Source organism: Lichenostomus cassidix, chromosome 19, assembly GCF_008360975.1.
Source record: "Lichenostomus cassidix isolate B80296 chromosome 19, HeHo_3.0, whole genome shotgun sequence".
NCBI classification, from domain to species: Eukaryota; Metazoa; Chordata; class Aves; order Passeriformes; family Meliphagidae; genus Lichenostomus; species Lichenostomus cassidix.
In genome coordinates, this window is record NC_139499.1 from 3996309 (window position 1) to 4010813 (window position 14505).

Below are 14505 nucleotides of genomic sequence, written 5' to 3' on the forward strand. Positions count from 1 at the left end.
ATCTTTAAGGTAATTCCATGTCTGTGTTCCCCCTGGGTGCTGTAGAAAACTGTGTCCCCTCCTCAGCCTGTGTGATTTGTGTGGTAGTGAGAGCACTTGGCTCCATCCTTCCTTCCTGTAGGAGCAGTTTTACTGCAGTCATTCTGTGTGTGTGACACTAATGTTTATGTATGCTTTTTATTATTATTTCTAACTGTGATTCTTTGGCATTTCAGCTGCTTTTGGAGAGGGAAGGGTGAAAAAAGCCAGTTGGGCTTTAGCAGGAATTGGTGCTCAACCCCATGTTTTACAGAATTTGGGAAAGGCTGAGTTTTGTCATTTTGGTTTCATATTTGGTGGTTATGCAAAAGAAAGAGCTAGAGCTATCTCTACTCCAGATGCTCCACCACTCCCATATGCTTCTGCCTCTGGTGCAGCACTGGGAGTGCTCTGGACAGACCAAAATTGGTTTCTCCATGTGACCACCTCACCTCAGCCAGGACTTCATCAAAACACGGTCATTTGTCCAAACCACTTGCACAGACCCTTCTAGGAAGTGTCATTCCAGTAAATTCTGTTAAATAACAAAATAACATTAATGCAAACCATGATGATCTGTATACAAACACCTCAGTGTGAAGTCCTAGTGGACTAGGCAGGGGTTAGACAGGACACAGCCTCCAGCCAGGCTGGGAAGAGCTGGGCTGAGAGACTGGGAAAGAGCCACACATCTCTAAATACCTTTGGGAGCAGCTCCAGTACTCTGGAGACTCTGCCTGGGCTGGTTTATTGCTCTGAGACAAATGGATGAGGCAGAGCCAGGATGTCGCCTGCTCTGAGTGAAGAAGGACTTGCAGAAATTCTCCAAAAATAGCCAGGAGAAGGCAGGTGGAGGCGGATGGGGACTGACGTGGTGCCGGCGGGGACAGCTGGTGCCACTGCCTCCTGCTGCTGCATTTTCCACAGAAGGGACTTCAGCAGCCTGGATGAGAGCAGATTATTGCAAAGAATGGGGGCTCAGTGGAGAGATTAAGCACTTGCCAGGGGTGGGTGTGTGCTGTGTAGGTTGTCCCATGCCATCCCTGTCCAGTGCTGCTGTGTTTGGGAGGGCAGTGCTGGGAGGCTCATTCCTTGCTGGCCACAAAACACATGTGAATCCCCAGTGGCTGTGGGTGACAGCCATGTACTCTCCTGGCTAATTGCACAGGTTAGGCTTTGCTCCCCTGTGGCTTAAAAAACGTAGGAGAAATAGTCTTATTTTTTACCAAGAGTTATTTACTGGAGATTCCCATCCAGCCTCAGGCCTCACATGTGTGGAGTGCTGGTGCTGGATCTCTGCTGCTCCACAGGCAGCCCCAGCTTTTTGGCTGGTGTTTGCCACCACGAGGGTGCTCTCCCCCTGACATGAAGTGTGTGGAGAGGCAATGGCTGCTCAGGGTGGTGGGGCAGCACTGGAGACACCCCTGACAGGGAGCAGGAGCAGGATCAGCTGGATGTGCCAGGCAGGGAGTCAGGCTGCACTGAGCTGCCACAGAACAGCCTCTGCTGCTAAATGAGGTGATCAATCATTTGAAGAGGGGGATGACAGGCACTGAAGACAGGGCTGTTCCTCAGCTTCTCCTGCAGGGAAATGGTCCATAGGTTCAAGGTCAGGTTTATTGCAGGGCTTTGCTGAAACAGAGGGAGAAGGGAAACATGATTTTTGATTATTTCTGGTTTCTTCAAAAATTGGGTTAGACCTGTGTGTACTTTGTGTTGTTCCCAGCTGGGCAATACCCTCAGAGCCCCAAGCCCACACTCCCCAAAGGCTGTGTGCTCCAGGCACCTGCAGGAGTACTGACACTCCACTGCTGGCTTGTCCATGCAGGTTCTACAAAATGCACTGGACACAGGCTGTCCAGAGCAGCTGTGGCTGCCCCCTCCCTGGAAGTGTCCAAGGCCAGGTTGGACAGGGCCTGGACCAACCTGGTTTAGTGGAAAGTGTCCCTGTCCATGGCAGGGGGTGGAACAAGAGGATCTTCAAGGTCTCCTTCCAAACCAAACCATTCCATGATTCTGTGATACAGCCAGGCCGGTGTGAGCAAGGCTGGACACCCTGGGAGACACAGTTGCTTGGAGAGTATCACCTCCTTTGTATTGTGGATAGCTTTATGATAGAGAAATGGATGTTTCAGGTGAAGTCATATGCCTGTGATCAGTTTCTGCTGTGGGTGGCACCTGGAGGTGTCTGCTTTTCTCCATGCAGTCACTGGGACAGTCATAGGCTGTCTGGGGGTGGCTGGGCTGGATGGAGGTGTTGCTCCTTGAGGATGCTGTGGAGTGCAGTACAGCTCAAGCTTTCTACACGAGAAAACATCAGAAAGTAGGAGTGGGAGGAAAAGGCTGAAGTTATGGTGATGTATGTGCAATGTAAGTAAGTTGCCTTGGCTGTGATTCTAGGGCTGCTGCTCTCAGGTTTTGGGGACTGCTGTTTTGGGGATCAGGCAAACTCACAGAAACTGAAATCATGCTGGTTTTGTGTTGGACAAACTGGGTTCTGGTAGAAACATTTAGTTTAACTGCCATTTACAGCACAGCTTTGGAGAAGCAGCTATGGGATCAACCCATCATTGTGATTGTTATAAAAAAAGTCAAATTAAAGAAAAGCAAACCAAGGTCTCCAAATGCAAACTAGATAATTTAGAAACCATGCTGCTGGTCTGCAAAACTTTCTCCAAGAACCAGATACCTCCTTGTGGAGAAGGGCATTCAGGGAAGTGGAGAGCTCAGTTTTTGGGTGCAGAGGCCAAGCAAGTGTCCAAGCCCAAGCTGCACATCATTGCAGGGCATCTTGCTGGAACATCGCTGAGGTGTTTACTTGATACCAGCACAACCAGCTGGGTCCTTGCTATTCCCTGCTAATATTAACATTGCTGACCTGGGTTGGAAAAATCACTCCCTGCCTTGCTCTGTGCCTACAATCTGTTTTATTTCCTTGCCACCCATGTAGAACACAAGGGAGCAGAGAAGCAGCCAGGGACCCGGAGCTGCCCGACGTGTGCGAAGACGAAGCCGCGTCCTGAGGCCGCCCGGCTGCCGCGGGCTGGCTGTGCTCGAGCTGCCACCCTCGTGCCCATCGTGGTGTCGTGTAGCACATCGCCCTCATCACCCAGCCCGGGGCCTGCTCAGCAACAACACAACCAGACAACACCCACCAGAAACGGACCGAGGCAGCAAGGCAGGCGGGAGGATCGGAGCAGCGCCGGGAAGCAGAGCGAGCCTGAGTCCCTCGGGCGAGGTGGCCGTGGCTCCTCTGTGTGTGCCTTGCTCTCCACTTGTGCTTCACCCTGGGGCTCTGTTGGGGGTCTTGGCTGAGGAATGGGGGTTTGTTTGTCTCAAGGGTCCTTTTCCCCTGGAGACTTTTCCCTTGCGTTTTTGCATTCTCTACTTCAAGCATCAGGAAAGAAAAATGGCATCGGAGCCAGGTTTGATATCAGAGGGCAACTGTTTAATTTAATGCACAGGTAAAGCACTTGTGTGCATCAGGAGTCCTGCTCCTGGTGTGAAGTTGATGGCAAAATTTCTGTGATTATCAGTTAAGGATGAGATCTTGCTGTTGGAGTGAACACTGTCCCTCCCTATGCCTTTCTCTCTCTTTTTTTCCCTTCTCCCTTTATCCCTCAGTTTTGCAGTGTCAGTCCTGCCCCAAACCATGGCTTTAGTCAGGGCAGTGCTGTAAAGCAGAGGAGTTACTCAGTATCCCCTGGATGTGCAATGAGCCTTGGAATGTCACAGAGCTCTGGAGCATGGGGATAATTCTGCTGCACAGAACAGCTTAGTGCTCCAGGGACATCTGCCAGGGCTTCTCTTCCCAAAGAGTTGGGAATGCACCCCATCAGCTGCACCCAGCCCTGCACCCATGGACCTTGTTCTCCAGCTGTAAAGAGTGGCAGGTTTGGGGTTTATTTTATCTCATTTTCTCCTCTTCACTCATCTCTTGTGTACCTGATGCTTTTAAACTCTAATTTCCTGAAAATGACCCAAACTGGGAGAGGTTCCTGGGATGGAAAATGTTGGTGGAGGGTTTTTAGAAAGCTACAGAGCACAAGTTCACAACTTGATCTCTTGATTTTTTTTAAGGCTTTAATTTTTAATTTTATTTTAAGACTATAATTTTTATGCATGTGCTGATGCTGCTATTTTATCCATAGACTGCTTCTAAACTTGGGGTTAGAAGCTTCATCTCAACAGTTTGACAACAGGTGAGAGATTGCACTTAAAAAGGCAAATACAAAAAGGCAAATACAGCCATTTCTGTGGCTGTTGACTGTACAGACTGTGTGGATAATCAAGAATTTCACTCTTCCATTCAGAGAGTGGAAACTAGTGACATCCATCTGTCAAAATATATGTCATAATTTTCCCTTGAGCTTTATGGGGTCTGAACATGCCCCTGGGAAGCCAGTGGGACTGGAATCTTATTTTATAGTACTTAAAGAAAGGACATGATTAAATTTGGTTCCTATATAATCATTTTACTGTCTGTTTTTAGCTTAATCCTGAGGGCTTGGGACTTTGTTCCCTCATTTTTTTGTGCAGGGGGACACATGTACGTGGGTTGTTGGTAGTGACTGGTATATCCTGGTGTTCCTGTTCTGTTTGCTGCAATCTAATTTGGTGGTTCCCAATATTTCATAGCTGGGCTTTGCTGTTGGTGCCTTTTGTCTGTCCCCAGCCTGTCACCTCCCCTCACTTATCCTCAGCCACCTCGGTGGGAAGCCCAGCAGTCACCAGCCTGGGCTCTGCCTCACATCTCTCCTGTAAATATTGGCAAAATGGGAAATAACACTGCAGCTACTGTATTTAATGAAGGAGACCTTTAATGTTGAAAGCTGGCAATGGTGTTGGATCCTGTAAAGGTTACTGCTGTGGGCCTGAGCTCTGCACTGCTGCATCCAGGTGCTAAATCCTGCCTGTTTGTGTCTGCACCAGCTGTGAGCTCAGCATCCTCTGAGGAGCCTGGGGCACCCTCTGATCCATCCCCCAGCCCAGGACATGGGACCTTCTGCTTGGATCCTGCTGCCTTGTAAGGAAGATTTAAGAACCCAGAGGTAGGGAGTGAAAAGTCTGAAAGCACAGGGGGTTCTGCAAACAGAAAAGACTGTCCAGGTGGACAGGAAAGGGACAGGCTCTGGATACAGACTGGTCTGTGCTGGGACAAAGTACTGGGGTGCCACCAGCTGCTGCTGCACACCAGGGGCCAGGCTGGGCAAACTGTTCTCCAGTTTTTAGGAAAAGTAACTTTGTCCAACTGGTGTCCCCAGGGCAGGGCCAAGGACAAGGGACAAGGACACATCTCAGGGAGGCACCTTATCCATGGGAGAAAAGGGTTATCCTCATCCCTGGGGGGTTCTGGGGTTTAAGCCATACCTGGGTCATGCTTAAAGAGCCCTAAGAATGCAAATATGGGGTTTGTTATTGTATTTTTAATCTGTGGCAAGAAAAATTGGCTAATGCAGGCAGTTGGGGTTATTTTAGTGATGCCTGAGGAGTAGAAGCTGGTGGGACAAGGCTGCAGGAAGGTTGTTCTCAGCCTCAATTAATGCAACCAAACAAAGGATAAGTTACAAATTACCTCCATATTATGTCTCTTTAGTGGTACCTAAAGCATTGCTTCAGCTTTGGAGGGGAATGGATGTTTTTTCATTATTATCTCAAAATCTACTTTGAAATATTTGCCCTTTCAGCTAAAAGAAATCCTTCTGGAGATGTTCCCACAGGTCCAAGAACCAACCTGAGTTGTACAGCTGAGCTCTGAGCTCGTGTCACACCTTGTTTCTTCAGTAAATCTGCCAACAGGCTTTCCTTTATACCCCAGAAATCACCCCTATCGTGTCACAAACAGCAGCCTGAAAACTTGCATGAAATGAGATGAGAAAGGTGCCCTGGCACCAGGAAAAATGCTCAGACAGGCAAAAATACTTCTCATTTAGCTGCAGTGAAATCCTTGCTTGTTTATGTGCATGTTAGAGCAGCTCAGAGCAACACTGGTTCTGCTCTGAAAAAAAGGAAGAGACTGAAGAGAGGGGATTTATTTGAGAATAAACATCACTGGCAAGGCAGCACTTTTAGCTCTTGGGGAAAATCATTCTCTTTAGCTGGATGGGTAAATATTTGTCTGCTCCTCTCTGTGATGGAGGAGGTGGGGTTCAGTGAGCTCTGCAGAGCAGCGAGCAGACCTGGTGTGGCACTCTTGTGCTTTGGTGTGTGCTCTGTGGTTTTCCCCTCCAAATCCTCACCTGTGCTATTCCTGAGGCACTGGGATTCTCTGGCCTGGGTTAGCTAGGCTCTGAGTCCCTAGGAGAGCTCCTCTTCCCCCCAAACCCATTGGATCTGGTCAGCTTTTCCAGGCTCCTCCAATTTGGGGAAGATTTCCTTAAAGGAAATTTCTCATTTGGGGGAATAGCACATCTTTTTGATCTCCAGGAGGTAGATTTGTCTTGCTCAATTCATGGCTCTAGGCCTCTGGTTTTAGGGGGAAGTGCTAAGTAAAACTACAGGTCAAGTCTCTCCTGTCCTGCACTGAGGAATGCACAGTCCATGTCTTTAACCCTTTGGGCTGGAATGTGCTGCTGTCAATGTCACCCTGAAAAATAGATGAGGTTTTCAGCATCTGGGCTGCTGGTGGGGGAGCTGACTTTGTGCTGAGCTGCATCCAGAGGCGGCCTGGCAGGGGGTAGTGTAGCTGCTCCATGCAAAACCAACTGTTGCTTGATAAAACAACTTCCAGAGTGGGATCTCATTTCTTATTTATTGGCAGACTTGCAAAGAGGAACTGCTGGGAGAAATTTCAGGTTCCTTCAGCACAACTCTGTGTCCTGAAGCTTTCAGCAGTGCTGCCACAGGGGGAATTTCTCCATTTGTAGTGTGTGGCTGGGAGCTTGTCTCCTCTCCCCAGCTCAGTTCTTTCCCTCCCATCTTGCCCCAAACCCCCAGGAGCTTTGTCCCACCAGTCCAGGGCCTTTGTCCCAGCCCCTCAGAGGCCCAGGCTCTACCAGACAGGGGATCTCAGTGACTTTCCAAAGGCAGGAGAGCTGTGCTGGGGGCTGCCACTGACAGCCTGAGCACCTCTGGTGTGCAGCAGGGAGACTGGAAAGCAGAGAGTGGAGGGTTTGTGTGGAAATAGAACTTGGTTCAGTTGCCAAACCTTTCTGCTTTAGCAGGGCACATTTGCAGTGGAGTTTGCTGAGCAAAGCAGTGGAAAGCATTCCTTTCTGGCCCAGATCCTCCTACACAGGCCCATGCTCCCATCTAGTCCCTCCCAGGCTGAATAAACCTGGATTCTGCCATGACCCTGTTGCTCTGAATGCAGCCTTCCATGGGATGAGGGAAGGAAAGCAGCTCATCAGTCACTGCCTTGCTCCTTCCCTTCCTGAAGAAAAGCCATGTACACTCAGAGCTGCTGCTGGCAGAGCCCAGACCCTCGGTCAGTAACCACAAGCCATCAAAGTGTTCCCAAAAAAAAATTGTGTCAAAAAAATAAAAACTTGCAACTTGTGAGGGTATAAAGCAGATCCTCTGTGCCGTAATTTTGCTGCTGTTTCTGATTTCTAGGCCTGTTCTGTTGGTATTTCAGTCTCTTGTTACACTTGGTGTTGAACCTCTGCCCCTGTATGTGCTCTGCTATGATTCCAGCATGATGGAAATGCACTCAGTACTGTGACAGCATGTGGCTGTTGCACTGTAAATATGTACCATGAAGAGAGAGGCTATTTTTTGCATGCTTTTGTACTGTAGAAATGATGAAAAAATGACAATAAAGTCCACAGAGATGACCATGGCTGGAGGTGCAGTTCCTAAAGCAGCACTGGCTGCTGGCTCTTGGCTGTTCTCTGCTGCTCCACCCCTCTCTGTGCTTTCAGCTGCAGCAGAAAGGGCCTGGCAGAGATTCCTTTCATCCCCCTTTCTGTGCTGGGCTTTTCCTAGGTGAAGATCAGAGGTCTGTTATGCACAGGTGACACTCAGGTGAAACATTCACAGCTGTTCCAGCCTCTTGCTGCAATGGGGCTGGTGAAATTACCTTGCCTTAGTTCCATTGGCTTCCAAAGAAAAATGTATTTTCCTTGGCAGACGGGCTGGGGCTGGCCTGGGCTGGAGCTCACTGGGCACAGCTGGGGAAACCCCAGCAAATGCTGGGCTCAGGCAGTGCCCTTGCTCTGGGAATGCTTCACTGCTCTGGGCTGAGCTCCCATTTTCACTTGCAGGCTTTTGCAGCCATGAGCACCTTCAGGGCAGCTCTGGATCTGCTGATCCCTTAGGCGAGCTGGGCTGACATCACAAAGGGGGTGACACAGGGCTGTGACATCACAAAACGGGTGACACTGGTTTGAGGTAGGGTTGTGATGTCACAAAGGGTGTGACACTGGTGTGAGGCAGGGCTGTGACATCACAAAGTGGGAGACACAGGTGTCAGGCATCACAAAGGGGGTGACACTTGTTTGAGGCCGGGCTGTGATGTCACAAAATGGGTGACACTGGTTTGAGACAGGGCTGTGACATCACAAAGGGCGTGACACTTGTTTGATACAGAGCTTTGACATCGCAAAACAGGTGACATTGTTTTGACATAGGGTTGTGATGTCACAAAGGGGGTGACACAGGCAGGAGACAGGGCTGTGACATCACAAAGGGGGTGACATACGTTTGAGGCAGGTCTGTGACATCACAAAGGGCGTGACACTGGTGTGAGGCAGGGCTGTGACATCACAAAACGGGTGACACCTGTTTTAGGCAGGGTTGTGACGTCACAAAGGGAGTGCCACAGGTGTGAGACAGGGCTGTGATGTCACAGGGCTGCACTGGCCCATGGCACTGTGACATCACAGTGCCCTGGCTAGCTATATAAGCCGGGCCAGCAGCCACAGCTGCCGGTGCAGTTGCGATGGACCTTTTCGTAGCCATGAGCGACGTCAGCGTCCTGTTGGTAACTGCACTTGTCCTGCTGCTGGCCACCGTGGCTGCCTGGTGGGCCGTTGGCCACCGGACACCACGGGGGCGGCAAGGGGACAAACAAAAGATAAGAAAGCGCCCCGGGGTCCATGCCAGGGGAGCACGGAAGAGCCGAGGAGCCCCTGTGGCTCCCAGGCCCTCCAGAGCTCGGCTGACCCCTCCAGAGCGTCCAGATGCTCCCTTGAGCCCCCTGAGCAGCCCCTGCAGCTGTGGCCCCTGTGTGACTGTGGCCAAGGAGCTGCAGGAGCTGATGCTGCTGCTTTGGGCTCACCATGGCACATCTGCAGCGCTCTACGCTGGGATGTGGCAGGCGCTGCGAGCACGGCTGAAGGAGCTGCTCAAGCGAGGCCACCTGGCCTGCTGTGCCTCAGCCAGCTGCTCCAGGCGCCTCCGTCCCTGCAAGAGGCTGCTCCCAGTCACAATGGCCATCCCTGGGAGAGCCTGCAGACCTTCGAGGATGGCCTTCCACCTGAGATCCTCCGTCCATCGAGGAACATCACGCCGTCAGAGAGCCACCGTCATTCCAGGAGCCTCCACTGCCTCTGACGGCCTCCCACCCTCCAAGACCCTTGCTGATCTTGACCGCTTCCCTCCTTCCAACAGCCTTCCTCCCTCGGAGAACCTCCCTGTAGTTGAGAAGCCAAGTACCTCTGAGAACCTCCCCACTGTTGAGACCCCAAGTCCCTCGGAGATCCTACCCACTGTTGAGACCCCAAGTCCCTCGGAGATCCTACCCACTGTTGAGACCCCAAGTCCCTCGGAGATCCTACCCACTGTTGAGACCACAAGTCCCTTGGAGATCCTCCCCACAGCCTCCGTTCCCTCAAACAGCCCTCAGCCCTTGAAGATCCTCGCCCTTCAAAGATGCTGCGATCCCTCGGAGTTCCTGCTTTCTCCTCAGAATATGTCTTCTGCCAGCCTTCCTGCCTCTCACAGTATCACTCCTGCCAGCCTGCCTCCCTCCCAGGAGCTCAGCAATCCCTGCCAGCCTGTGGACACTGAGGACCTCCCAGACAGCTCTCCCTGCTCCCTTGCAGTCATGGACAGCAAGGACATGGGCACATCCCTGAGCATGGCCGGGGCCAGGGAAAGCCCAGAAGCTGAAACAGGAGCCCAGCTGGATCAGGGCCAGCACTGCCAGGAGCAGGTGGCAGAGCCACAAGACTTCTCCAGCCACCAGTGTCCAGAAGCTGAAATGGGAGCCCAGCTGGATCAGGGCAAGCAGTGCCAGGAGCAGGTGGCAGAGCCACAAGACTTCTCCAGCCACCAGTGTCCAGCCCAGAGCTGCCAGGATGCTGTGGCTATTCCAGCTGTGAACAGCCCGTGCCTGGTGGAGGAGAAGGTCCCCAGCAGACCAAGGAGGTTCACTGGTCTCCAGGAGGCAGCCCCGAGAAGAGCACCAAGAAGCAGGCAGGCATTTCCAGTGACAGGAGACATGTTCTGAGATCCATTAGTGTAAATAAATTAGGATTTCCCCAAAGAGCTGAGTTTTCCTTCTGTTCTAGATTTGAGCGGGCTAGGGCTACTTTATTGCCTGAAACTGGCACAGTGCAGGGGAATGGGATTGAGTACAGTAATGATTTGGCTAACAGGGATGGTTTGGTTGTTGCTGAGCATGGCTTGCCCTCTCCATGGAGTCTATGCTTTCAGCTGGCAAAGAAACAGTCTGGCAGTGGTTCTTTTATTCCCCCTTTCCATGCAGGACTTTTTCCTGCATAAGGAAGCTCAGGGACCTGTATCACTCCGATGACACATCCCCACCTGTTCCACCCTCTAGCTACATAGGGGCTGGTGAAATGATCTTGCATTGGTTCCATTGCCTTCCAAAGAAAAGTGTAATTTCCTTGGCAGAGGGGCTGGGGCTGGCCTGGGCTGGAGCTCACTGGGCACAGCTGGGGAAACCCCAGCAAATGCTGGGCTCAGGCAGTGCCCTTGCTCTGGGAATGCTTCACTGCTCTGGGCTGAGCTCCCATTTTCACTTGCAGGCTTTTGCAGCCATGAGCACCTTCAGGGCAGCTCTGGATCTGCTGATCCCTTAGGCGAGCTGGGCTGACATCACAAAGGGGGTGACACAGGGCTGTGACATCACAAAACGGGTGACACTGGTTTGAGGTAGGGTTGTGATGTCACAAAGGGTGTGACACTGGTGTGAGGCAGGGCTGTGACATCACAAAATGAGTGACACTGCTTTGAGGCCGGGCTGTGATGTCACAAAACGGGTGACACTGGTTTGAGACAGGGCTGTGACATTACAAAGGGCGTGACACTTGTTTGATACAGAGCTTTGACATCACAAAACAGGTGACATTGTTTTGACGTAGGGTTGTGATGTCACAAAGGGGGTGACACAGGCAGGAGACAGGGCTGTGACATCACAAAGGGGGTGACACAGGCGTGAGGCTGGTCTGTGACATCACAAGGGCGAGACACTGGTGTGAGGCAGGGCTGTGACATCACAAAACGGGTGACACCTGTTTTAGGCAGGGTTGTGACGTCACAAAGGGAGTGCCACAGGTGTGAGACAGGGCTGTGATGTCACAGGGCTGCACTGGCCCATGGCACTGTGACATCACAGTGCCCTGGCTAGCTATATAAGCCAGGCCAGCAGCCACAGCTGCCGGTGCAGTTGCGATGGACCTTTTCGTAGCCATGAGCGACGTCAGCGTCCTGATGGTGACTGCACTTGTCCTGCTGCTGGCCACCGTGGCTGCCTGGTGGGCCGTTGGCCACCGGACACCACGGGGGCGGCAAGGGGACAAACAAAAGATAAGAAAGCGCCCCGGGGTCCATGCCAGGGGAGCACGGAAGAGCCGAGGAGCCCCTGTGGCTCCCAGGCCCTCCAGAGCTCGGCTGACCCCTCCAGAGCGTCCAGATGCTCCCTTGAGCCCCCTGAGCAGCCCCTGCAGCTGTGGCCCCTGTGTGACTGTGGCCAAGGAGCTGCAGGAGCTGATGCTGCTGCTTTGGGCTCACCATGGCACATCTGCAGCGCTCTACGCTGGGATGTGGCAGGCGCTGCGGGCACGGCTGAAGGAGCTGCTCAAGCGAGGCCACCTGGCCTGCTGTGCCTCAGCCAGCTGCTCCAGGCGCCTCCGTCCCTGCAAGAGGCTGCTCCCAGTGACAATGGCCATCCCTGGGAGAGCCTGCAGACCTTCAAGGATGGCCTTCCGCCTGAGATCCTCCGTCCATCGAGGAACATCACGCCGTCAGAGAGCCACCGTCATTCCAGGAGCCTCCACTGCCTCTGACGGCCTCCCACCCTCCAAGACCCTTGCTGCTCCTGACCACTTCCCTCCTTCCAACAGCCTCCCTCCCTCGGAGAACCTCCCTGTAGTTGAGACCTCAAGGCCCTCGGAGAACCTCCCTGTAGTTGAGAAGCCAAGTCCCTCGGAGATCCTCCCCACTGTTGAGACCCCAAGTCCCTCGGAGATCCTCCCCACTGTTGAGACCCCAAGTCCCTCGGAGATCCTCCCCACAGCCTCCGTTCCCTCAAACAGCCCTCAGCCCTTGAAGATCCTCGCGCTTCAAAGATGCTGCGATCCCTCGGAGTTCCTGCTTTCTCCTCAGAATATGTCTCCTGCCAGCCTTCCTGCCTCTCACGGTATCACTCCTGCCAGCCTGCCTCCCTACCAGGAGCTCAGCAATCCCTGCCAGCCTGCAGACACTGAGGACCTCCTAGACAGCTCTCCCTGCTCCCTTGCAGTCATGGACAGCAAGGACATGGGCACATCCCTGAGCATGGCCGGGGCCAGGGAAAGCCCGGAAGCTGAAATGGGAGCCCAGCTGGATGAGGGCAAGCACTGCCAGGAGCAGGTGGCAGAGCCACAAGACTTCTCCAGCCACCAGTGTCCAGAAGCTGAAATGGGAGCCCAGCTGAATCAGGGCAAGCAGTGCCAGGAGCAGGTGGCAGAGCCACAAGACTTCTCCAGCCACCAGTGTCCAGAAGCTGAAATGGGAGCCCAGCTGGATCAGGGCAAGCAGTGCCAGGAGGAGGTGGCAGAGCCACAAGTCTTCTCCAGCCACCAGTGTCCACCCCTCAGCTGCCAGGATGCTGTGGCTGTGCCAACTGGGAACAGCCCGTGCCTGGTGGAGGAGAAGGTCCCCAGGAGGCCAAGGAGGTTCACTGGTCTCCAGGAGGCTGCCCGGAGAAGAGCACCAAGAAGCAGGCAGGCATTTCCAGTGACAGGAGAGATGTTCTGAGATCCATTAGTGTAAATAAATTAGGATTTCCCCGAAGAGCTGAGTTTTCCTGCTGTTCTAGATTTGAGCAGGCTAGGGCTCCTTTATTGCCAGAAACTGGCACAGTGCAGGGGAACGGGATTGAGGACGGGAATGCTGTGGATAGGTGGATGTATTGGTTGTTGCTGACCATGGCTTGCCCTCTTCATGGACTGTATGCTTTCAGCTGCCACAGAGACGGCCTGGCAGTGGTTCTTTTAGTCCCCCTTTCCATGCTGGGCTTTTCCCTGGATGAAGAAGCTCAGGCACCTGGAACACTCCGGTGACACATGCCCAGCTATTTCAGCCCGTTGCTGCAATGGGGCTGGTGAAATGATCTTGCATTGGTTCCATTGCCTTCCAAAGAAAAGTGTAATTTCCTTGGCAGAGGGGCTGGGGCTGGCCTGGGCTGGAGCTCACTGGGCACAGCTGGGGAAACCCCAGCAAATGCTGGGCTCAGGCAGTGCCCTTGCTCTGGGAATGCTTCACTGCTCTGGGCTGAGCTCCCATTTTCACTTGCAGGCTTTTGCAGCCATGAGCACCTTCAGGGCAGCTCTGGATCTGCTGATCCCTTAGGCGAGCTGGGCTGACATCACAAAGGGGGTGACACAGGGCTGTGACATCACAAAACGGGTGACACTGGTTTGAGGTAGGGTTGTGATGTCACAAAGTGTGTGACACTGGTTTGAGGCAGGGCTGTGACATCACAAAGTGGGAGACACAGGTGTCAGGCAGGTCTGTGATGTCACAAAGGGGGTGACACTTGTTTGAGGCCGGGCTGTGATGTCACAAAACGGGTGACACTGGTTTGAGACAGGGCTGTGACATCACAAAGGGCGTGACACTTGTTTGATACGGAGCTTTGACATCACAAAACAGGTGACATTGTTTTGACGTAGGGTTGTGATGTCACAAAGGGGGGTGACACAGGCAGGAGACAGGGCTGTGACATCACATAGGGGGTGACACTGGCGTGAGGCTGGTCTGTGACATCACAAAGGGCGAGACACTGGTGTGAGGCAGGGCTGTGACATCACAAAACGGGTGACACCTGTTTTAGGCAGGGTTGTGACGTCACAAAGGGAGTGCCACAGGTGTGAGACAGGGCTGTGATGTCACAGGGCTGCACTGGCCCATGGCACTGTGACCTCACAGTGCCCTGGCTAGCTATATAAGCCGGGCCAGCAGCCACAGCTGCCGGTGCAGTTGCGATGGACCTTTTCGTAGCCATGAGCGACGTCAGCGTCCTGATGGTGACTGCACTTGTCCTGCTGCTGGCCACCGTGGCTGCCTGGTGGGCCCTTGGCCACCGGACACCACAGA

General features: G+C 53.0%; 2 protein-coding genes across 6 annotated transcripts in view; both read left to right on the plus strand.

Annotated features, from left to right (window-relative positions):
- CAMKK1 (calcium/calmodulin dependent protein kinase kinase 1) overlaps positions 1-7793 on the plus strand; it is a 90329-nt gene extending 82536 nt beyond the window's left edge. For all 5 annotated transcript variants that reach the window (XM_085078851.1, XM_085078852.1, XM_085078853.1 and 2 more), the window contains exon 16: positions 2969-7793. In XM_085078851.1, coding sequence (XP_084934977.1) covers positions 2969-3041 — 73 coding nt within the window. In that variant the 3' untranslated portion in view covers positions 3042-7793. The remainder of the gene's footprint in view (positions 1-2968) is intronic.
- A 3768-nt stretch (positions 7794-11561) lies between these two features.
- On the plus strand, positions 11562-13164 carry LOC146429007 (uncharacterized). The gene is made up of 2 exons (XM_085078877.1): positions 11562-12305; positions 12378-13164. Exons 1-2 carry the CDS (start codon positions 11599-11601, stop codon positions 13162-13164), a joined length of 1494 nt encoding a protein of 497 aa, XP_084935003.1. The 5' UTR covers positions 11562-11598.
- The last annotated feature ends 1341 nt before the right edge of the window (positions 13165-14505 follow it).